The sequence below is a fragment of the Felis catus genome, chromosome B1, assembly GCF_018350175.1.
Source record: "Felis catus isolate Fca126 chromosome B1, F.catus_Fca126_mat1.0, whole genome shotgun sequence".
Taxonomy (NCBI): Eukaryota; Metazoa; Chordata; class Mammalia; order Carnivora; family Felidae; genus Felis; species Felis catus.
The window spans coordinates 49248212-49272834 of record NC_058371.1 but is presented as its reverse complement, the minus strand read 5'-3'; the positions used below and the strand labels follow the sequence as shown (position 1 = coordinate 49272834).

Sequence of the window (24623 nt, the reverse complement as noted above, 5' to 3'; positions counted from 1 at the left end):
AAATGAGTTAATATATGAAAGCACTCAGAAGTGCCTAGCACGTGGTATATACTCTAAAGTGTTTTTCCTCTGCTTCCTGCCTCTCCCCCTGCCTCCCCCCTCCCTTTTTTCTCTCCCCACCCCTCCATCTCACCTCCCCTTTGCTCTTATTATTTTTTATTATTACTACTGTTTTTTCCCTCTGTAAAATGGAGCCTCATATTGGAGCTGCTTCCCAGAGATGGTCAGGAGGTTCAGTCACTGAAAATGACTAAGACTTTCAGATTCAGTCATGGGTTGGCAACTGCACTATGGGGAATGCTGAGCCCTGGCACTTTGTTCTCATGTATGAGGTCTGACCCTCTAGTATTGAGACTGAATTTTTTTTTTAATATTTATTTTTGAGAGACAGAGCCTAAGTGGGGGAGGGGCAGAGAGAGAGGGAGACACAGAATCCGAAGCAGGCTCCAGGCTCTGAGTTGTCAGCACAGAGCCCGACGTGGGGCTCAAACTCACGAACCGGGAGATCATGACCTGAGCTGAAGTTGGACATTTAACCGACTGAGCCACTCAGGCATCCCGAGACTGAATTTTTAACCAATACATGGGGATGTATTCATGAACATTACCTTCAGAGCTCTATCCTCAGGGCAGGGGTGGGGGGGGGTGTGTACTTGTAAATGGAGAGGTCAGCTATGGCTCAAACTATTTTTGGAATGTCCCTGATGCCTTTCCCCATCACCACCCCAATCTGAATATAATTACTCTCTTAACATTTTGGCAAGATCGCCTTTTTAAAAATGTTTTAGGTCACACTTAGGTTGACAGTTATTTGTGCCTGAGTGCACCTCTATCCTGGATTGCAACCCCCTTGAGGACAGGGAGCCCGTCTTACTCATTCTTGCATCCCCTGGACCTTATGCAATGTCAATGCTCCATAAATGCTGGCTTTGTTACAGGGCTGCATTGAGACTGTCTTTGGAAAGTTCCTTCAGCGGTCACAGAACACTCTTCTGAATATCTCCAGTGTGGCTAATCTGTGTCCTCTGGGAGTGGATGTGACTTCAGAAAAACACGCAAATTGGGGCGCCTGGGTGGCGCAGTCGGTTAAGCGTCCGACTTCAGCCAGGTCATGATCTCGCGGTCCGTGAGTTCGAGCCCCGCGTCAGGCTCTGGGCTGATGGCTCAGAGCCTGGAGCTTGTTTCCGATTCTGTGTCTCCCTCTCTCTCTGCCCCTCCCCCGTTCATGCTCTGTCTCTCTCTGTCCCCAAAATAAATAAATGTTAAAAAAAAAAAATTTAAAAAAAAAAGAAAAAAAAAAAAAAAAGAAAAACACGCAAATTAATTCTAAGCCAAGTTTGGTGAATGAATTGAGCAATGCCAATTCTGTCCTATAAATAAGTTCCTCAGACTGGTTTCTGGTGTGGCTCATGAGCCAGGTCTAGCTTCCATTCCTGTAGAAGCTTTCCAAAAATTATTTTGAGCAGGGTTTTAGGTTAGGTGTGCGGTGTCCCAAGACAAGGCTGATGTCACTGCTCTGGACTAATGGGGAGAACCGGGAGGCTGTAATGCTGAGATTGGCCACCAGAGGGGGGACGAGTTCCAGACCCCAGGGGAGCTTCGGCAATTGCTCCAAGAACTTTATAAAGACTGGCCGCCAGAGCAGCTGCAGTTCACATCTCCTTCAGTATCTAGCAGAGCTGCGGGTGCCTTCACAGAACATCTCCCGAGCGCTGCCTGTGGCTGACTGAGGCGAGACACCAAGACAGGGACTCCCCAGCCACAGGCCCTGAATCAGGCACAAGGTTGAGTGCTGCCTCCTGAACCTGAGCCTCCCAGAGAAGGGACCCCTGAGACAAGTCACTGAGCACCGGGGCAGCCTCCTTCTATGACTCCGTCTGGCTTTGGCTGGCTGTGGGGACAGCTCTGCGGGACTGCCTGGGTCTCCGTGCGGTGACAGCAGCCAGCCCATCGGCCACCATGGCGAATGCCGGAAACTGAGGAGACGGGCTCTTCTGTGGCCTCACTGGGGGCACTCAGGTGAGTCTTGGCACTAACTTTGTCCTGGCACCTGAGCACAGCGTCCCAACGGCAGCTGCGGGACACGGATGCGGCAGAGGGAGCAGGGCTCTGCTTTTGGGCATCTCGGATGCCGAGCACAGAGTTGCAGCACCAGCTGGGAAGGGCCTCCACGCTGTGGGCCCGCGGGGGTCCGCTGGCGTGAGCCCGCGTTTGGGGAAGCTTTTGCCTTCATGGCCACTCTACCTGGCTCATGTCGCAGCTCAAGAGCCTATTCTGGGAGCAGATGGCACAGGTGACTGTCCCTCTACACGTGTGAAGTGCATGTGCGTGGGCACATGCGTCCAGTGGTGGGATGAACGAAGGGAGAGCTTGTCTATAAAACATCTGCACCTTTCCAGCTTTTTAAAAACTGTATTAAAAAATTTTTTTAGGGGCGCCTGGGTGGCTCAGTCGGTTGGGCGGCCGACTTCGGCTCAGGTCATGATCTCGCGGTCCGTGAGTTCGAGCCCCGCGTTGGGCTCTGTGCTGTCAGCACAGAGCCTGGAGCCTGTTTCAGATTCTGTGTCTTCCTCTCTCTCTGACCCTCCCCTGTTCATGCTCTGTCTCTCTCTGTCTCAAAAATAAATAAACGTTAAAAAAATATTAAAAAAAAATTTTTTTTTATGTTTATTTTTGAGAGAGAGAGAGAGAGAGAGACAGAGCACAAGCAGGGGAGGGGCAGAGAGAGAGAGGGAGGCACAGAATCTGAAGCGGGCTCCAAGCTGTCAGCCTGCCTGCGGGGCTTGAACTCACACACCAACTCACACACCACAAGATCACGACCTGAGCCAAAGTCCAATGTTTAACCCAATGAGCCGGCCAGGTGCCCCTGTACCTTTCCAGCTTCGGGTTATGATTTAGGTTAACTAAGTACAGTTAGAGGACAGGGTCGTATTCATGGGTTTTTTTTACTTGGTTTTGATGAGTTTAAAGCTGTATGATTCAAGGAGGAGATGCGAACCCTGCAGAGTTAGATGCCGGGACCCAGGGACACTGTATTTGCAGCCACAAGTGAGGCTTATGCCACTTGCAGCAGCAGCAAGAATTAATTGAGTCCTTCTGCTGCCCAGAGAGTGACTTGAGAGCAAGGGTCCGGATTTCTTATTCACGATCGCTTACTGCAAAGGGGACCCAAAAGAGCATTATTCCCGAGCCCGGCCAGGCAGGAGGGAAGCCTCAGGAACCTGAAGATGCCCCCCACCCCTACCTAACTGCTTGGAAGGATCAGAAGATGCCGGGGGTGGGGGTGGTTTCTCACCAGACTCCACCGCCGACTCCCTGTGCGCCCTTGCTCGGAAAGCCCTCCGTGTGCACCATCCCCCCCCACCCCCCAGGCCTGAAATAACGGAGTGGCTGGTGGATGTGCTTCTCCCCTTCACAGAGGTGATGGCCTGAGGCTGGACAAGCTCAGCTGATTGGGCCAGGTTCCTGAGGAGTAGGAAGTGGCTCCAGGATAGAACCCTGTGTCTTCTGAGCTCCCCACCCCCCACAGGCCTGTATGGAGCTGCCTGGGTTGGAGCTAGGGGTGTCTGAGTGCTTCAGCTCTAACATGTAGCATCCTAACATGTAGCTCTAACATCCCTAAGAGGCTGGTGAGATTTTCTGTCCCTGGGAGAGGAAGGCCCCACTCTTGGACTTGAAACAGGCTCCTTGGGCTTTATCCACATGCCACTTTGGTGTCCACACCCTGCCCATATTTCCAAGGTCCCGGTCCCCTCCCTGCTAGCTCTTATAGCCTCTCCTTGGTCCCAGGGCCTCCACTGACCCTCTGCGCTCCCTGGTCTGGGACCCTAAAGGTGGCTGCCAAAAGGGACGGATACATGCTTCCTGGACGAAGCAGCCTTGTGGCTGGGTCAGTGCCCTGGGTGGGAAGCCTTTGCCTGGTGCCTCACCCTCCTCTGACATCATTGGTTCTTGCCTCTTTGGCAAGATTGCCCAGATTGGCTTATCTTTAAAATGGGAACAACCGACTGATACTACCTTCCCCACTGTGGTCCTGGTGGGGCAGAGAGATCCCAGATGGCAAATGGTCTGTAACTCATGGGTGTGCGTGCACGCAAGGGATGTCTGTCATCTCTATGGTCAACACAGTTGGCAGTGAGTTGCACCTTGCTCGAGAGCACAAACTTGGCCCCCAAGGCTCTGAGACCAAATGACCAAAGGGTGCAAATTCCTGCCCCCTTTTCCCAAGAAAGAAAAATAGCTCAAAATAAAACCTGGGGCAGACAGAACATTCTTAGGTTTCATTCCCAAGTAACAAACATTAGCAAAGCTGGCTGAGCGTTTCCAATCTCATCTCACTCACATCTGGCCTCTGCTCTGCCCCAGCCCCTCTTCTCAACAGGCTCCCCAGGGCTTCTGCTCCATCAGCCCAGGGCTGTGGAGGGGAGAGAGGAGGGGCCGCCCTATAGACACATTCCAGATAACAAGCCATGCATTCCAGCTCTGGTCCAGGAGCTGATCGGCAGAGGGGAAGGTGGAAATGAAGACAGGGCTAACCTGGCCCAAGCTCATCTCCACACCCCCACTGCCAGCATGGCAGTGCCCCATCAAGCTCTGTGTGATCTCTGGGCAGCAGCGCCTGTTGCCTTTGGCAGAGAGAGGATTATCGCTTGCAGAAGAGACACTGGCCTCCTGCTTTGCAGCTCCCCAGGATCGAGGCCAGTAGGAGGGGTGCCGCACTTAGCACTTATGAAACAAGGGAGGGTCCCCTGCAGCTTAGCAGCGGTGGCGTTGCTCGGGGGCCCCACCTAGAGGTCCATAGTGGGTGGAGGACTTGGATGGAGCATGGGTGTTGGGAGCTAGCAAACCGGACATGACTGCAGCACAGAGAAGCTGGGTGGGAACGGTTTAGGGGCTCCCCGGGGCAGGGAGAAGAGATCCTGGCGGAGCTGTGGGCTCCCCTCTCCCGCAGGCTGGAAGAAAGGCCCACAGAGACCGTGAACACCCTGACTATGCGTGCCTGCATGCATGTGTGTGCAGGGCATGCCTGTGTGCAGGGCATGTGGTACCTCATTACTAGAAGAAATAAGAATGGAAGCCCCTGTCCATCCTTCCAGGCCATCAGAAGGACAGTTGTATGGAACCTGGTCAGTTCTGACCTCTTCTCAGCCCTGAAGTCAGAGGTCTCTGGAGACATAGGTCAAACCATGAAAGTAAGAGGGTTATGTTTTGCTCTGCCTGCCAGAGCGGTTCAGCTAGGCTCCTCTTTCATTATCCCTATTTACTGAGACAAGCTAACGCCTCCTTCCCACTGTGCCTCGGAAGAGGAACTGATTGGCTGCTCCCTTCAGTCAGCAGTCACTGTTCCCAGCACCACCCGCCCCCCCACTCCCCCCTGCCCACCTGCCAGGCCCCCATCATCTCCTCCCAGGTGGTAAACCCCTGGCTATCTGGGCCTCAGGGTTGAGTTTGCTCCATGCTGGGCCTGGGACCCCTCCATCCTCCCTGGGTCTTTTATCTTCCAAAGAATTTGCTCTTTAAAAGTGGATTTTTTTTTTGGGGGGGGGGGTTCAATATCCAGATAGTCAAAAAGCATCAGGGCCAAAGGTCAAGCTACACTGATGGCTGGAAGGGAGCTGAAAGTAGAAAGTAATTTGTAAAATCACTGAGCATCTACATCAGAGAAAGAATACCAAGAAGTGGTCTGGCTCAAAAAGTAGATTCTTCCTATTACACAAAGAATGCAAACACATTGTAGAAAACCCAGAATATCCAGCAAACAAAAATAAGCACAAAATCCCCACGATCCCCACCAGAGTCTTCTGATTGTATGTCTTACCCGGAGCAACCCGGAACATCTCCAAATATAATCTTTCCGGTCACGTACTCGGGGATATGTGTATATATTACAAAATGGGATTGTCTCGTACACACTTATGTAAATGGCGCTGGTTTCCATCAAATAGTATACCATTTTCCCAAGTACATGGGTACATTCCTGAAACACCATGGAGGAGACCCAAAGCCCCAGCAGGCCATGCAGACACCAGGCCCTCCCTGTTCTAAGGCTGCCCAGGTCTTAGTGTTTGGGGGACTCCGCTGAGGCCACCTACCCCTCGGGCTCGGGTGGGAGGTGAATCCTTGCCATGGCCTCACTGCACTCAGCCCCTTCGGAACATGCCTGCCCAGTTAGCACATTTCCAACACAGAGCAGGAGCCTAAAGATCCAGAGTCTCGGAAACCACTCCATTTGCCTCAGGAGGGTCGGCACCTCCAGGCCCCACAAAGCACAGCCCTCAGTATCCCTCTGGCTCAGGCTCTGGCCCCAACCAGGAGCTACTGAAAGGAAGGGACAGATCCCGTGATCAGAAAGGTCCAAAGGGCCGTGGCCTTCCCAAGTGCTGAGGAAGTTGGGAGGGGACTCAGGATCCTGGGAACTTGGTAGATGGCATCCATCAAGGAGAGGCTCTCAGTGTTCAGGCTCAGGCCATGGGCATGGGCGCCTCGTTCTGTGCGTTTGTTTCTGGATCCACCTATAGTTTATTCTCTCTATCCCCTGCCTCCTTTCTCCCTCTCCTCTCCCCTTGCTGTCTTTCCTGCTGTTGCTGCAGGTCAGGATGGAGAACAAAGCCATGTACCTGCACACTGTGAGCGACCGTGACACTGGCTCCATCTTTGAGGAACCCTTTGACGGCAGGAGCCTGTCCAAGTTGAACCTGTGTGAGGATGGTGAGTGCCCCTGGCTCGGTCTTGCAGTGCAAGCCCTGCCCTGCCTCCCCACCCAACCTTGGTATTTCCCCAGGGCAGTGGTGACCTCCTGTCGAATACTTCCTATGTGAACTTCACATTTTGAAATGTCGTATTCATGCATCTCAACAAATCTGAGTGACCTACAACATGCATATCTATCTCACAGATGAGCTAGTGGAGGCTGAGAAAGTATTAAGGATCCTACAGCTCATCAGGCATAGAGTTGTTCCAAAACCGAGTCTCCTGACTCCCAGGACAGGCCTTTCTGCCTCTCTGCCTTCCTCTCCTCTGAGTGAATGAGGCTGGGGTCAGGCAAAGGCGTCTGAACCAATGAGCCCAGACCCTCTCAGGTGAGGAGCCTCCAATCCATTTCCCGAGGCATTTGCGAGGAGAGAACATATCTCTTCAAGGTGCTTATCCTTCCCCTGGGTCTGAGACCCCAGCCCATGCCACAGGAAGGAGTTCTCTATCCCAGTGACCCAGAGGGCTCTGCACCTTTGGGAACTGGTTATTTGCTAAAACTGGGAATTCAACTGATGCTTCCTCCAAAGGAGCCCAGAGTACCTTGTCAACAGACTGAATCCTGTGTGTCCAGGCCAGAGCTTGACACTTAGTGGGTGCTTAATAAATGCTTGCTACGTGAGTGAATATACTCTTGTTTGCAGTGAGCATAGGCGAGGAGAGCATTGTCCCCACATCAAAGATGAGTAGAATGAAGTTTACAGAAGAGTCTCATAACGACTGATGGCCAATTAAGCAGAGACAGGCAGAAATTGAGTTCTGCAGACAAAAGGAACCAGTGAGATATATACATATGTAAAGAGATTTATTGTGAGGAATTGGCTTACATGATTCTGGAGGCTGAGGAGTCCCACCATCTACGTCTTCAGGCTAGAGACCCAGGAAAGTGGGTGGTATAATTCAGTCTGAGTCAGAAGGCCCAAGAACCAGAGGAGCCAATGGTGTTTGAGGGCTGGAGAAGATGAGATGCTACGTCCTAACTGTGCAGGCAGGCAGGAAGCAAAAAGCAAATTCCCCTGCCTTTTGCTCTATAAGGCCCTCAACTGACTAGATGAGGCCCCCTCCTACTGGGGAGGGCAATCTGCTTTACTGAGTCCACCAATTCAAATGCTGATCTCATCTAGAAACACCCAGAAATGATGTTCCACCTGGCACCCATGACCAGTCAAGCTGACAGAAATTCACTACCATGCAGCCCTTTATTCAAGGCTTTTCTCAAGCGCTGTGTTTTCTCTCTACTCTGCTGAGCTCCTTTGTCTCAAAATTACTCAAAAAGGGAAATGCCTCCCCCTCATACTCTAACCGTGTCTTTCCTCCCACAAGGTGCTGAATGCCAGGAGGGAAATTGGGCAACTCAGAGAGGCAGGGATTGGGGACAGTCTCCCCAGGGAGAAGAGCCAAGATGTGGGCTCCTGACCACTAACCTCCCTCACCCTGCCGTACTAACTTGCTCACCATTGTAGCTCTTCCTTTAAATTCCAGTCAACGAACATATTTCGAAGACCTGTGATGTGTCAAGCTACGGGTTGGGTGCCAAGGATGCTCCAAAGAGAAATTAAACCATCCTTGCCCTCAGAGCGCTGTGATCTCAGTGGAAGGGATCGGCTTGGGACAATTACACGTAACATAAAGCAGGCAAGAATACATGTGAGTTCGGTAGTCCCCTCTTATCCATGGTTTTGCGTTCCATGGTTTGTTACCTGCAGCAGGCTGTGGTCTGGAAACAGATGATCCTCCTTCTGACCTATTATCAGAAAGTCAGTCGTAGCCTAACACCACATTGCACTGCTTGGGTCATTCTTCTTGCTTCATCTCTCACAGAGCCATTGTATCACCTCACATCACAAGAAGGAGGGCGAGGACAGGACAGTAAGATGTTTTGAGAGAGAAAGAGACCACATTCACATAACTCATATTAGAATGCATTGTTATTTATCTAAATACAGTAAAACCTTGGATGGTGAGTAACTTATTCTGCATGTATTATGCAAGATGAGCATGCATGTCTAGTACATTTTAACTCGATAAACAAACTGTGTCTTGCGATACAAGTAGTATGTGATGCCGAATGTCACATGATCACACTGAGCCAATGGTTCTTGAAATTCGCTTTGATATACAAGTGCTTTGGATTACAAGCATGTTTCTGGAACAAATTATGCTCCCAAAGCAAGGTTTTTCTGTATATCTATTATTAGTTATTCTTGCTAATCTCTTACTGTGCCTAATGTATAAATTAAATTTTAGCCTGGTATGTATGTATAGGAAAAAAGGTAGGACATGTAGGGTTCGTTACTACCCATGGTTTCAGGCATCCATGGAGGTCTGTGGACAAGCAGGCACGAATGTACTGAAGTCAGGGGAAGCCTTTCTGGAAAGGCTTTAAAGACTGAATACAATTTTGTCAGAGTAGGGTGGGAAAAGGCATCACCAGCTGGGTCACACCAAGCCAGGCCAGCGTTTCTGTGTTACTGCCACCTGGGAGAGCCAGATCACTGGCCAGTGCTCAGCACTTCCCCATCAGCAAAGGTCAGGCTGGCTTTCGTGTTGTTGATCCTGTCCTCTCCCTACCAGCCCCTTGGGAAAGAGGACTGGCTTGGCAAGAAAGAACTGGAGTACAGCGCTGTGGGGGAGCCTGGAAGACCAGTAGAGCTGGCCTAGGGGGCCGATAAGGGAAGGAAAGGGCAGGGGCTACAGGGCAGGGAGAGGCCTGGGGTGAGAAGTATCACCAGGCCATCGCACCCTCTTCCCCCATCTTGCTCTCCCTTTTTCTGAACCCCAGACTTAAAAAGATCTTTTGGACCAGAAGGGCTAAAAATAACAGTAATCTCAGCCACTGTGCTTTCCAGGCCCCCCAGCTGTGTGGAGATGTGACCAGAGGACAGCTTTTGAGCCCTGCTCCAAGAGTCCTCAGGGGTCACCTGAGGCCTGGCACCCCATGAGGTGTGGACAGAAGTTGAAAGATGTGGGGTTGAGGCCGCCTGACTGGGTCACATCCTTTTCTGGGCCTCAGTGTCTTCATCTGCCAAATGGGGGCAGACAGGAGAGGTTCTGTCCAGTTCTAAAATTCTGTGTGTAGAAACAGACCTGGTCATTGCATTCAGGGTGTGGTCTTTTGAAAATCTGAGTGCTACCTTGAGCAAAGTCTACAAAGCATCCCGCCTCAGTGCGAGTGATAACCCAGGTGCTGACCATGGCCAAGTAGGCTACTGACCTTCACCTTGACCCTGGGAGCACTTCTCTGCTACTGAGAAGCTTGTTCTCCCACCTCCTTCTAGCGTTTGCTCAAATATCACTTTCCCCATTAGGCTTCCTGCCCCCCTGCACCTTCAGCCCCTTTCCCTGCTTCGCTATTTCCTTTTTCCCGTAACACACTATATCATTCTTATGTACTATGCTTATCATTTACTGTCTGTTCCTTGTGGGAAGACTATAGGCTGGACAAGGGCAGGCACGTCTGTTTTGTTCACTGAAGTCTCTCAAGCCTGGCACACAGTAGGTTCTCACTATTTATTGCAGGAATGAATGAATGAACGAATGAATGATTGGATATTGGGGTCCTTGAAAGCTCAAAGAGGCAAAACAAATGCATTTGAAGCCTGATTTCCATGTTGTCTGGGTCTTCCCCACTCTTCAATGACCAGCCCTCCAGGCACAGGGTGGTGGGGGCATGAGGGACCCAGAGAGACTGGAGTGTTCAGATGAAATCAGCCACCTGAGCTCGTGGATTTCTGGCTTGACTTTTTCCCCCTTCCCTTTCATTTCTAAGACGAAACCAGTGAGCTTTGACTTGGGGAAATTCAAGCCAGATTTGATCTCTTTCTCCAGGATTTTGCTCTTTGATCCTCATCTCTGGAGAGTGTAACCGGAGAGGGAGAGGAAGGGCGGTGGGGGAGAGGGAGGTTGCTGGGAAGGCAGAGGGTGGACAGAGATGGGGAAAGGGAGGGAGGCCTGAGCCGCTCAGGGGCCTAGGGTAGATTTAAACAGTAATGTCTGGTAGGCCTTGCAGGCACTCCAAATCCCTTCCAGGGTTTCCCCCTTGAAGGAAAGATGGGGAGGAGAGGCGGTGGCTCCTCTTGGCCCTGGGGTTACTGGGATCTGGGGAAGCAAAGTTGCAAAAATGCAGCCCAGATATTAAGGTGTGACTCAGACTTTAATGTGGGTGGGACTTTAAAGACATTAGGGCGTAAACTGGTTATTTCAGGGCTGATGCACTGAACCCCCCCCCCTAACTTGTCTTCTCTTTCCCTCCACCCTGCCTTTATCCCTGCCCTTCTTTCCACGTAGCAAGTGAGGAGGGGGGGGGCTGTTACCTGCCTAGGCTCCCCTGTCCCCTTCATAAGGGCCCATCTGGCCCAGCTCCTACGTGGTGCACCCATACATCCTTCAAGGCTCACACCCTCACACCCTGCTCTGCGTTGGTCTTTGGGACCTCTCCCTTCTCTGCACCTCTCCTCAGGCCACGTCTCAGGACCCTGCCTCCTCCCTTGGGTCTGAGCTGTCAGCACCTCGTTGGGAGCCCCCCTGTTGGAGGGAAGGCCCCAAGGGTGGGCCAGCCTCCCCTCTGTGCCACCAGGGGGAATAGCATCGCTTCCAGCTGTGTTGCTAGAATTACATGAAAGGGCTAATTGCAGAATGCGACCTTCAGTGTCCTCCAGCCCAGCCTCCTGTGACCTCGATGACCACTTCCACCTCCCTCTGAACACCAAACGGGGGGGGGGTGCAGCTGGACCTGCTTCCCCCTCTCCCCCCTCCCCTCCCTCCTCTCCCCTCTCACCTTCCCCGGTGCTGCCTTGCTTCTCTCGCCCGTGTAGCTGTAGGCCTCTCCCGTCTGGCGCCAGGAGGCGGAGGAGGCGGAGGAGGCGGAGGGCTGGGTGTGGGCCTGGCTCCTCCACGGCCCTTCCTGAGGGCCAGAGAGAGGTGTTAGTGTCAGAAAAATACTGTAGTCGTGCTCACCCCGCGGCCTCAGACACTCCACCACGCTCCAGCGTCATCCCGCGGCCGCAAATGGGAGGCTCGCAGAGGTAATGAGTTACACATGCTCTGGACTGCGCCTGGACGCCTGCAGCCAGGCCGCTTGCTGAGTTTAGGGCCCAAGCCCCCCCCCCACCCCCCCGCCCCATCCCCGCATTCCTAACCCGTAAAATTAAATTATTCTCCTCGGGGAACCCCCTCATCTACCTTCTCATCAATCAGATCTCCCTGGTTCATCTTGGCACAGCTCAGGGCTGCCGGGCAGCAGCCCAAAGGCAGGGGCGGGTTTCCTGGGAGGGTCTGGCTGGGACCTCACGGGAGGCTCACCCTCTACAGGTTGGAGAATCAGGCACCGGGGCAAGAGGAGAGCAGAGATATTAACCGGCACGGGGCTGCGGTGTTCTCAGCGTTCTGTGCCTGTTGAACAAGAACACAGAGCCAAGTGCTCCGTAAATCCGTGGTCACCGGGCAGCCAGGCTGGATCCTGGGTCTCTGTGGCCCAGTGGAATATCCCTCTGCAAGATGGGGAACAGCCTGGGAAGGTGACAAGAGCCTGGATGATTGCAGTTTGGCTGGTCTGGGCTCCCTGCAAGGGCGTCTGGTGTTTGCCACCCCTATTCTCAGTGGCCGCTGCTCACCCTGCACTCTGGCTCGTGGCGTCGGCCACTGGGGATGAGCCCGGCAGGAGGTGGGAGGACCCACGACAGGGAGGTTGGAGTATTTATTCCCCCAGGTCCTGTCTTCAGGGTCCACCTTGGGCTGCCTGTGTCCTTCCACCAAAGGTCACAGACCCTTATCAGCCACGCTCTCCACGCAGGTTTTCTCCCGCCAGATTCCAGCAACTGTTCCCCTCCTTGACCCTGGGGGCCCAGTGTGGTCACATCCAGGGGACACCACTCCAGCCTTTGGGGGCATTTCACACCCTGGCCACACTTGGCATGTATTCCTTTATGAAATGCTGTAAAGTGTCTTATTTTGAGTGGGCCGTCTCTTTCTCTGGGGCCTCAACTTTCTAATCTTCAGTGTCCCCATCTGCAAAATGGGAATAATGCTACCTCACAAGATCTGTGGGAAAATCAGGTGCCACAGGCCACATAAAGCACCTTGTGCACAGTACACCCTTGATACACATTTCACCTCCCCGTCCTTTGGGGAGTCCCTTGTAAATCCTCGGGAAGTGAGGAAGAAGGAGAGCAAAGGACGAGGGCATCAGGAGCAGCTGCTGTCAGCACCCCCCAACCCCAGGTCTCCTAAGAAACACCCACATCACTTCTCAGGAACGCTTGGCCGGGTGAGGATTTTAAGGCTGCTGCTTACCTTCTGCTAAAGGAAGCCGAGTTTTAGTTAGTGGGCTCCCTTATGAAGCCTAGATTTTCAAGGAAATCAAACAAAGTCTTTTAGTCGTATCCCCCAAATAGGGGAATCTGTAAAAAAATGTTCTGGACCCTGAAGCCTGGTTCTGGATCAGTGGAATCTGTAAGAAATGTTCTGGGTCCTGGTTCCAGGCCGTATGTGAATCTATCCATTTATTGTCCCTGGTGGAAGCTGGTGTCTTGTGGAGGGAAGAACTAGAGAAGCCCAGATGCCCCAGCAGCTCCTTCCTACATGGGGTGGTGGGGGGGGCACAAAAGGAGCCTCTGCTCCCTTCCATCACTCAAGCCCCAGCCCCTAAACCACGCCATGTTCCATGTGGCATTGCCCTCACCGTAAGGGCAGTGAGGACGGCTTTGAGGGAATAGCACTGACCTGACCACTGGCCCGGCACACTCTGGAGTGGGGGTGCAGGGGGGAGGTCTGTGGTGAAAATCTGGGTCACAAGTGGGAAGGGAGCTTCAGGAGAGGCCCTGAGCAGAGAGGTGATGAATCATGGCATGGCTGTCCCTCATCACATCACCTGTTCCTTCCCACCCAAAGACCTTGCTCAGGTGGTTCCTGGCCTTCATTCCCTAGGTCATGCAGTCATTCATTTTTCTATCCTCATTTTTCAACAAGAAAGATGCTCTGCGGGCCCCCTGCAGGTGCTATGCACTGGCTATGTGCAGGGAGGGGTACAAGGAGGCAGGAGACATGGCCCGGCCCTCTGTCATTTCATCATCACTGTGGTTAGTCTGTCCCCTTCTCTCTCCCTGCCCTCCCCACTGTAAACCAGCACAACGTCGGTCCACATGCAAAGCTTACTTACCTAGAAGTGATCGGGTAGGAAGGACATTCAGGGTTTGGATCATGCAGTTGGTACAGACCGTATCGAGCCTCATTGGCTCCAGGTGCCCTCTTCCAAACTTAACATCCTTACCAGTCTTGTCTTCTCCACTGTGGGGAGGGCATTGCATGGTGGCGGGAGCACAGGCTCCGGAGCCAGGCATGCTAGGTTCGGACTCCAGCTCTGCTGCATGCTGAGAAATCCTGAACCAATTCTTAGCCTCAGCTTTCCCTCCCCTGTGCACTGAGATAATAGCCCCTGACTTAGGGTTATTGCAAGGGCTACCTGAGTTATTCCACGTTAAGTCCTTCTAACAGTGCCTGTTACATACAGAGCATTCCATCAGTGTTTGATCTTAGGATGACTATGTTTGCATCCCTTCCGTTTGTCTGTTCCCAGCCTGGGGCCTGCCCATGGTACCCTAGTTCCTCCACATTCTCTATTTTCTTTTTAAAAAATTTGTTTTAATGTTTATTAATTTTTGAGAGGGGGGAGGGTCAGAGAGGGAGGGAGACACAGAATCCGAAGCAGGCTCCAGGCTCTGAGCTGTCAGCACAGAGCCCAAAGCGGGGCTCAAACTCACAAACCTTGAGATCATGACTTGAGTCGAAGTCAGACACTTAACCCACGGAGCCCCCCAGGCGCCCCTCCACATTTTCTATTTTCAGTCTCCAGGACACAGAGTTTCATTCCTACCTTGTTCCCAAGTTTATCTGCTATTGATTCCTGGTGTCAAATAATAAGCAGCGTGACTGTGGCCCCCTGAGTCTAGAAGCCTGCCTTCTCTCTGTCTCTTTTCCAGCCCTTTGGCCTGGCTTCCTTGGTCACTTTCAGCCCTTCCGTTCACACTATGCTACAGCTGTGTGCACCTAAGTCCCTCTGGACCATAATCTCCCTGAGTGCGAATGCTGTCTGCCTTGGATTCAACTTAACATTCCCAATACCAGCACTGTGTCTTGCACATGGAAGGCACCTTTGCTTGTTGCACGAATGAACACATTCTTGTTCACCAAATCCTTAAGTACTAGGTGAAGGCTTGCCTAAAGACGTGAGTTTAAGACAAAAGAAACTATGACCTCATTCATCCAAAGATGACAGGTTTCATGGTGCTGCTGGCGCATACAGAAATAAAAGGTCATGATTCCTGCCCTCAAGGGGCTTCAATTTCCCTGAAGACACAGACAGGTAAGCTAATGCTACCGTATCATTTGATTTACGCTCTAATGGAATTGGATGCAAAGTGTCACTAGAGGGGAGAAGAAGGAGCCCTAAGTCTGCCTTGGGGAAGAAGGAAGGCCTCCTGCAGGGATAGACACTGGAGTGAAATACTGAAGGACAGACAGTAGTGTGCCTGTTAGAAAGGGCAGAGAAAGTTTTTCCAAGTCAAGGGACATAGCACAGAGCTCAGGTTGAGGAAAGAAAGTGGTGGGAGGTAATGAATGTTTGTTTTTTGAGCTCTGATAGGTCAGGCACTGTTATAAGAATTGGACAAGGATAAGCTCATCTGATCCTTACATCAACCAGTAGGATGAGTCCCATTATTACAGCCAAGTGATATATGAGGAAACCAAGGCTCAGAGACCTGGTAACCTGCCCAGGATCACAGTCAGGAGAGATTGATGTCTTTGTTCACTGGGGCTGCTATAACAATACAGCCTGGGTGGCTTACAAACACATTTATTTCTCACAGTTCCAGAGACTAGAAGTCCAAGATCAAGGCACTGGCAGATTCCATGTCTGGTGAGGACACTCTTCCTGGTTCATAGATGGCTGTCTTCTTACTGTCCTCACATGATGGAAGAGGAGAGGGAGCTCTCTGGGGTCTCTTCCATAAAAACACTGATCCCATTCACGAGGACCTCACGCTCATGACCTGATCACCTCCCAAAGGCTTTACCTCCAGTTCTCATCATGTTGGAGACTAGGCTCCAATGAGAGGTAGGGGGGTACAAATATTCAATCTATGGCAATTGGAGTCAGGATTAACTGACTCCACAGCCCACACTCTTAATTATATTGAAGCTAAGTCAAACCATGAAAAGTCTACTGTAGCATCCATAGGAATTTGGGTGTCTGGAGGCAATAGGAAGTCAGCAAAGTGTTTCAAAGCAGTGAAAGGATAAGGTCTGATTTCCATTGTAAAATGCTCACTCTGGCTGCAGTAGGACATTAGATTTTCCAGCAATTACCTCTTCTGAGCCATTTCAGTTGAATGGGAGAGAAGCCAAAGTGCAGTGGGTTTAGTCTGGCTTGAAAGAAAAGGTGAATACCCAACACAGGCTCTGCTTCTGAGGTGCCTTGGCTGTGAGGTTGGGGAAAGACTCAATGGGGTGGTAGAGGAGAATACTGGGTGGAGTCCAGTTAGGATAATCCAGGCATGCCGTGCCTCCAAAGAGGCAAAGGCAGTGGAGGAGGTGAGAGGCAATCCAGTTCTGATGTGTGCCTTTAGGTTAGTAATGACAGACTGATGGTGTGTGAGAAATGAGATGAGGTCCAGAGAAGGGGCTCTGGTGAGCGCCATGCTGAAAGGTCTAAGAGGTTGGGAGATAAGGAGGTACAGCAAAGGAGGCCGAGAAGGAACACCTAGTGAAAAAATAACCACGAGTTATTGAGCCCCGGAAATGCAATGAAGAGAAGTATGGCCAGCTGCACCCAGTGCCGCTCAAAGGTCAAATTGGGAGAGCACTGAGCATTGGCCATTGGACTGAGCCATTGGAGGTGTGTGGTGATCTGATTTATTAGTCAGCTCAGGCTGCATAACAAAATACCACAGGCTGCATGGCTTCAACAACAGGCATTTTTTTTCTCATAGTTTGGGGGCTGGAAGTCTAAGATCAAGGTAGGGGCAGCGTTGATTCTTCCTGGAGCCTCTCTCCTTGGCTTGTAGTTGTCTGCCTTCTTCTTGTGTCCTATCATGGTCTTTTCTCTGTGCCCATGCACCCCTAGTGTCTCTCTGTATGTCTACATTTCCTCCTTTTAAAAGGACACCAGTCAATGTGGCCTCTGGGTGGCTCAGTCAGTTAAGCATCTGACTTCGGCCCAGCTCATGATCTCATGGTCCATGAGTTCGAGCCCCACGTCGGTGTCTGTGCTGCCAGCTCAGAGCCTGGAGCCTGCTTTGGATTCTATGTCTCCCTGTCTCTCTGTTTCTCCCCCACTCATGCTCTATCTTTCTCCGTCTCCCAAAAATAAATAAAAGTTTAAAAAAATTAAAAATAAAAAAGGACACCAGTCAAATTGGATTGGGCCCAAGCAAACAGCCTCATATTTAATGTAATCACCTCTTTAAAGACCTCCAAATACAGTTGCCTTATGAGACAGTGGGGGTTAGGGTTTCAACACAGGAATTCGGGAAGGACACCATTCAGCCCATAACACCTAGCAAGAGCAATTACAGTGACATTGGTTGGGGAGGATGAACTGGGTGGATTCAGGAGAGAACAGGAGGAGAAGTAATTGGATTCAGTGGGTCTTCAAGAAGTTCTGCTGTATAAGAGGACAGAGAAATGGAAGGGAATGGAGGTCAAGAAAGATTTTTTTATTTTAAGATGGAAAAAATAGTATCATTTATGCTGATGGAGTGATTCTGTGCAGAGGGAAACATTGGCTAAGTAGAAGTGCTGGAATTCTGTCCTTGGGTAAGTAAGAGAAGGAATCTGATATGAGTCAGGGGTGTTGGCTTGGGCAAGAGCACAACACAGTTCGACTACAGCGACAAAAGGGAAGGTAGAGTGCTACGGCCTGGATGCAGGTCCGTGGTTACGTTGTGGGGGGGGTTTAAGGAAGCTCCCTCCTCATTGCTTCTGTTTTCTCAACTAGGAAACCAAAAGTGAAGGTGGAGGAGAAGGTATGAGACAGGCCTCTGGGGATGAGTGTGCGGATGGCCCAGGAATAGGTGGCAAGCCCACTGGATGGCACCAGGGCCCACTGGTGTCTGGCAGTCGTGAGCTTACTGACAGGGTGGCATGGTTTTCTGTTTCGGGCTCTGCTAAGCTATGTGGATGGAAGCATAGAGTTGCAGAGTTAGCTCTAACCAGGTTGAGTTTCACCAATGTGAAGGTGCCAGAGAGGGGCAAGGCAATTGAGGGTATGTCTAGAAAGTGGATAATGCAAATCATGGAATATAAGTGGGCAAAGTGGGGAAGGAAGGACTGAGGGGGGAGATGAGGGAAAGGCAGTAGGGGCCACAGTTTGTAGGTCTTGGTGAAGTCAGGGAGTGCCGGGGTCAGAATTCTTGAGGGAGTGCCTCTGGAGGACAGGAGAGGTGGTGATAATGTGGGACGTTTGAAGTGGGGATTGAGAAAGAGTTTCGATCATTGGTAAAGCCAATAGAAATGTAATGTGAGCCACATATGCAATTTTAAACTTTCTAGTAGCCACACAGAAAGGTGGAGACACAGATGAAACTAATTTAAATACAGTAATATGTTTTATTTGCTCTAATATATCCAAAATATTATCATTTTGATATGTAATCCCTATAAAAAAACAGTTGGAGGATTTATGTACTTTTTTTCTCATGATGAAGGCTTCAAAATCCAGTGTGTGTTTTGCATTTCAAGCCCAGCTCAGTGCGGCCCAGCCACATTTCAAGTCAGGGCGGAGGTTGAAATCAAGAGAGGAAAGGAGGTCAGGAGGAGTTTGAAACGGGGATTGAGAGAATGAGAGTGAGCTCAGAGAGGGGAAGGGTGAGCAGATGTCCCTTAGCACCAAGAAGTGTGCAGTCGTGATGTGAGCATCCAAGATGGGGAAGGGAGAAGAGAGAGAGAATGTTCTGGAAATAGCAACAAGGAGCAAAGAAAAACATGTACTGTGCTGTTAGGCCACTTGTATGAGAATGGAAGACTGAAAGCCACACTTGGGAAGGTAACAAACCTGGAAACAGGTTTCAATTAAAACAAGACAGTAAAGGAAATGTTCAGAGCAGAGGCTGAGAAAATAAGGGACTTTTCTACATGACTGGCTGGGAAGTCCAGGGGCTATACAGTGGAAAGGTTTCAGTAATTTGGGGAATGAAATGGCCAAAGGGGCATAAACAAGGCTGTTTGGGGATTTTCATGGGTGGTGGGGAGTCCTGAGGGTTCTGTGGCTTCTGTGGGGCTGACAGAAGCCAGGACCCAGGATACAGTGAGATTGGTCATGTTGGTTTCAGGGCAGAAACTGATGGTGAGGCTGTGTTTGCAGAAGAGGTCTCACCAGGAGCACACAAAGTCCTGGGGCAACCTCTCTGCCCACCACAGTGGTGTGTGGACAAGGAAGGGGGACCTTGTCCTGCAGCACTAGGAGCTAGGGAGTTCATTTTGGCTCCTGTGGAGACAAGGTAACCAGGGGAGGCCAGGGAAGGTGGTGGGCCAGTATCAGCCTTGTGAGAAGTGATTATAACAAGGAGGTAATATGATAGCTCCCCTTGGGTGAGCATGTGACACAGGCAGGCATGTGCTCAGGGCCCAATATATTGTCTCCATTCGACCTCAGTATGTTTTATTATCCCCAGTTTATGGATGAGAAGGTGAAGTCTTAGGTGAAGTAAATTGCCCAGGGTCACCAAGCCAGTCAGAGGCGGAGCTTAGCCCTTCTAATATGCCTGCCCTTCTAGTCCCTAAACCCACCCCTCTTGCTGCTCACCCCATTCCCCCCTGGGAGGGCCAGGCTTTGGGCTCCGCACACCATCCCCTCCCAATACAATCAAGAGCCGTGCTGGTGGCAGTGAGAGCTGTGAGCGTGGATTCTTGGAGTTTAAGGTTTCAGAGGTGGAGACTTTCTGGGTGATGACGAAGCCAGGGTGGGGCCGTGGGAATAAATGGCTGCAGTGCAGGAGACACATGGAATGAATTACTCTAAGAGGTGATGCTGGCAGGAAATAGATATAAATGCAAATAGGCTTGGACAAGAGCACAGTGACAGGGTCTTAAATGGCTTCAGAGGAAGCCTGGGACACTAACCTCGGGCCGCACTTCAGGTCTCCCCAGCAGCCCTTGCTCCCACTATCCCCTGAGACTTCTGGCCTGAAGTCTAACCTCTATATGCAGAGTTCAGCCATGGGGTTTGGAAGATACAAACACAGCTGTGAGGACAGGGCCCAGCCAAGCAGGGCCAGCCTGGCCCCCACCCTGCAGGCGTGGTTGCTGGTTAACGTAATGCTCACAGAGCTGATGGGGGCGAGTGATGGTCCCAGGCTTATGCACAGTGCCTTACGCCTGTCTGCTGTGGTGCCTTCCCACTTCCTGCTGTCTGGCTTGAGAGCGGATTCAAGTCAAGAAACCCAAGATGTTCAGAGTGCCCACGCAGAAGCCTTGTCTTTAGAAAAGTCCTGTTAAGGGAGGAGGCTGTGGGGGGCAGGGGGGCTGACTGCTGGCCTCTCCTGACACCTCTCTGTGGGTGAGTTTCTATCATCCACCTGTCACCTTGGAGGAGAGCACAGGGAATCTAACTGATGGAGGAAAGACTAGGAAAATAGAACATACAGGGGACAGATGGCAGCAATCAGATCGGGAGGGGCAGATTGAAGAGAATTGCTGAGGGCAAGGGGAAACTGAGGACAAGCTTTCCCAATGAAGGCCTTAACCGCCCCCCCCACTTCAGTTTGCAGGAATGATCTTGGTTTATACCCACTCTTTCTGCATAGTCATTAATAGAGCACAACTCATTCTTAAAAGTGTCTCTGTTTGAAGGTGATCTTATGGTTTGTCAATAAATAAAAGTGAGCCTGACCTTGTCCCCCGTACCTGGTGACTTATATCTTGGCATCTTGGCTCTCCAGTCCTGTTTGACTTTACTATACTCTGCCAAATGTGGGAATTCACTTCTTCCTTCCAGAGTTATGATGATGCCCCCACCCCGACCTTAGGGCATCTATTAAGATGTAAGTGTGGGGCACCTGGGTGACTCAGTCAGTTAAGCACCTGACTCTTGGTTTTGGCTCAGGTCATGATCTCACGGTTCGTGAGTTCGAACCCCACGTCAGGCTCTGTGCTGGTAGTGTGGAGCCTGCTTGGGATTCTCTCTCTCTCTCTCTCTCTCTCTCTCTCTCTCTCTCTCCCCTCTCTCCCTGCCCCCCCACTCCCACTGTCTCTGTCTCTCTCAAAACAAATAAATAAACTTTAGAAAAAAAGTAAGTGTAACATTTTATGTTAGGCATTTCCAGGGTGCCCAGGGGGAGTTGCCTTTAACATGTGGGCTTATACTGGGGATCCCTGAAGGGTATTAACAGATTAAAGATAAGAAGGGTGCTGTCTTGCCAGCGAGTGGATGTGGATGTGAGAAGAACCTGTCTGCCTGCCTTGCAGATGCCCAGGGCAGCCTCTGGGATCTTTGACTTACTGAGTGTGCCCTTTCCCTGACCTCTGCCCATGGGTCTCCTGGTAAAGGAGTTCTGTTTTGTGGTCAGCAATAATTTAAAAAAAAAAAAAAAAAGGTTGTTCTCACTACTCTATTTGTAGATAAGTTTTCAAAGCTCCAAAGTGTTGCTTGTTGCTAGCTTAGATCTGAGATTCTAGGAGGTGATAAACCTTTTTTTGAGGGGCAAAATTCCACCACCAAAGGAAAGTCAGAAACAGAATGGCAGCTGGATACCACGGTAAATTAAGTGGTTAGGGGAAGATTCCTACCCCAAGCTCCCGGCTGCACTTCCTGTCTTGAGGTAAAGGTGACATAAGACAAACAGCCATGCGGTTGTCCTCTGGGTGTCCCCAAAGCGGTACCCTCCAGCATGCTCTTGTCATTGGTCTTGGCCCTGGCTGGCTGAGGGAGAGAGAACTGCCCTTTTCACGGGTGGACTCAATGGTCCATGGACACGGGGCCTGGAAATCAGCGGTCTTAGCTGCTTGTTCAAGGAGTGGTTGCTGAATGAATGGATAAAACTGTCCTTAGGTTTCCTCCCCTGACATCCCCATTCTGCACACCCAGACCCCAACTCTGGACCCTTTCTGCAAGGCTAAAACATCCCAGCCCTGCCACTTTGGGTAAATCACCTAACTTATCTTCTCTGAGACTCAGCTTTATCATCTATAAAATAGAAGTAATAATACCTATCTTCGTGATTGTTGTTGTGCTTAGAATTATCGAAGTGCTCAGCCCAGAATAGGTGCTTGGGAAGTGGCAGCTGCTATTCTGTTGTATCCCACTGTTGGCTCCAGAGCAATTTTATTTTATTTTTTTTCGGTATATGAAGTTTATTGTCAAATTGGTTTCCATACAACACCCAGTGCTCAACCCAAAAGGTGCCCTCCTCAATACCCATCATCCACCCTCCCCTCCCTCCCACCCCCCATCAACCCTCAGTTTGTTCTCAGTTTTTAAGAGTCTCTTATGCTTTGACTCTCTTCCACTCTAACCTCTTTTTTTTTTCCTTCCCCTCCCCCATGGGTTTCTGTTAAGTTTCTCAGGATCCACCTAAGAGTGAAACCATATGGTATCTGTCTTTCTCTGTATGACTTATTTCACTTAGCATCACACTCTCCAGTTCCATCCACGTTGCTACAAAGGGCCATATTTCATTCTTTCTCATTGCCACGTAGTACTCCATTTCTTTATCCATTCATCAGTTGATGGACATTTAGGCTCTTTCCATAGTTTGGCTATTGTTGAAAGTGCTGCTATAAACATTGGGGTACAAGTGCCCCTATGCATCAGTACTCCTGTATCCCTTGGGTAAATTCCTAGCAGTGCTATTGCTGGGTCATAGGGTAGGTCTATTTTTAATTTTTTGAGGAGCCTCCGTATTGTTTTCCAGAGTGGCTGCTCCAATTTGCATTCCCACCAACATCCAGAGCAATTTTAAAATGTAGGCTTTATTCTTATTCATGTGTGGTGAGGCCAACAGGTCAGGGAAGGAGTGTCATTGAAAAGATTGTTACACCACCGCCTGCCAAGGAATGGGATTTGTGGGTGAGGCAGTGTGTGCAAGCTTGGAGTGCAATAGTTTGAATGATTTCAGCGGATTCTGGGACCTAGGGCTGTCCCTAGTTGTCCGGTACCTGGTGACAGGGCAGGTGGATAGTGGCCTAGAGGGAGAAAGTGACAAAGGAGGTGGTTGTAGGATGGGCTGTTGATGGGGTGGTCTGCACATGAAAGACTCGCTTACAGGCAAGTTTCTTTATTTGGGCTATCCCTGGGAGGGGACTCTCCAGAGTCAGTGCCCCCAGAGGGGCACTTCCCTGAGATGTGAAGCATCAAATCAGAAGCTAGAAAACATGGTTATTACAAAAGCCTAAATAATGGTTTGGCATACCCAGTAAATTTGCATTTAGTTTATTAGGCTCATTTAACCACAAACAGCCAACAGGTGTTAATTGAACACCTACTATATACCAGGGATACAGACCCTGCCCTGTGGGAGCTGACCCTCACAATTTCCCATCAAAGCTCTATGCACGATAACTGTTGTTGCTTCCGGGCCTTACCAGTTGGCAAAGCTTCAGTAGATCTGAGGTCCATCGTCTTCACTCAGATCCACTGAACTTTCTTCTGTGGCTCAGCCAGCTCTGCTTTCTGCCAGAGACCACAGAGCTGGAGGCCTCTGAGCCCGCAGGCTTCGGGGACCAGCTCAGTCCCGCACGGGTGGCATGGGTTGGGATCTTAGCCTTCCTCTTTGAAACCAGACACCCAGATGGCCCTCCCAACTCAATGAGGGGAGCTGAGGCAAGGAGACAGGGGATGTTAAGTTTATCCGTTCCTGCCCTGAGGCTAGACCAATGCCCCAGACAGAGGCAACCAGAAAATGGGAGGAAGGTTCCACTAGTGGCCTGGGAAGAGTAGTGATTCAAAACTGAACATAGCCGAGCCCTGGCTTCTGCATTGCAAACACATCATCAGATGATGTATTTCCTTTGACAAGGGGCCAGGGAAAGAACTGGGAATCTTTTCGAGAGGGACCCAGGGCCACTCTGCAGGAGTGTCTTTGGGCCTGAATTTAGGCAGAACCCCAAGCCTGCTGTCGTTTGAGTGTCTGCATTGACAGCATTTCTTCTAAACCATGCACTGCCTGTGTTGGGCCAGAGTGTAGGCATCTTCTACAAGCCCAGGATTCACTTCTTCTTCCTGGGGGCTCCATGGCCCCTCCCTTCCTCCTGGGTCCCCATGACCCACCAGCTCACCTTCACTGCCCTCGTCTCCCCTCCCACCTGGCTTTCTCTCTCCATTCCTCAGCCCAGCTGCAAAATAATATGCACACCAGCCAGAGTCCCTTCCTCCTCCCACTTTCCTCCGGCTGAAAATAAGCACACAAGCCCTTGATTGTTTTCAAGAATTTTTATGCACAGTTACTTGGGAAATAGATAGGAACTGAGAAGAATAACAAATACTGCAGGCATGTTACAAAATGACAAGATATCTCTAGAAGTTCCAGAAGAAACTGTCCTAGATCGTCACAACATCTAAACCAAATTAGCTCTGGCACCATGCCTTCCACCCTGCTCCCTTTCCTAGAAATGGACATGAAAGTGTCAGAGTCATCTGATCATGCAAAAGACCATAGTCTCCTTGGCCTGCGACCCTCACTGGGTCATCTGCCTCGGGGACTCATGTCTGTGGCTCAACCAGACACAGGTAACTAGTGTTCCATGTACCGCATCTGGTGCCTCCTAGACTTAGGTCAGATGAAACCGAAGGTTCAGTGTCTCTGCCCCACACCCTCCTCTTCCCTTTGATGAGGGAAAGTAAACAGTGGTGCTCATTAAAGCCAGAAAGGGGGCACCTG

At 50.7% G+C, this 24623-nt stretch overlaps 1 protein-coding gene across 3 annotated transcripts in view; it reads left to right on the top strand.

The window, feature by feature from the left end:
* Nucleotides 1-1489: 1489 nt before the first annotated feature.
* Nucleotides 1490-24623, top strand: part of SCARA5 (scavenger receptor class A member 5) — a 126849-nt gene continuing 103715 nt past the window's right edge. The window contains exons 1-2 of one of the 3 annotated variants that reach the window (XM_045055612.1): nt 1490-2019; nt 6594-6711. In XM_045055612.1, coding sequence (XP_044911547.1) covers nt 6600-6711 — 112 coding nt within the window. In that variant the 5' untranslated portion in view covers nt 1490-2019; nt 6594-6599. The remainder of the gene's footprint in view (nt 2020-6593; nt 6712-24623) is intronic. The other 2 variants (XM_019828609.2, XM_003984802.6) reach the window with 2 other exon arrangements.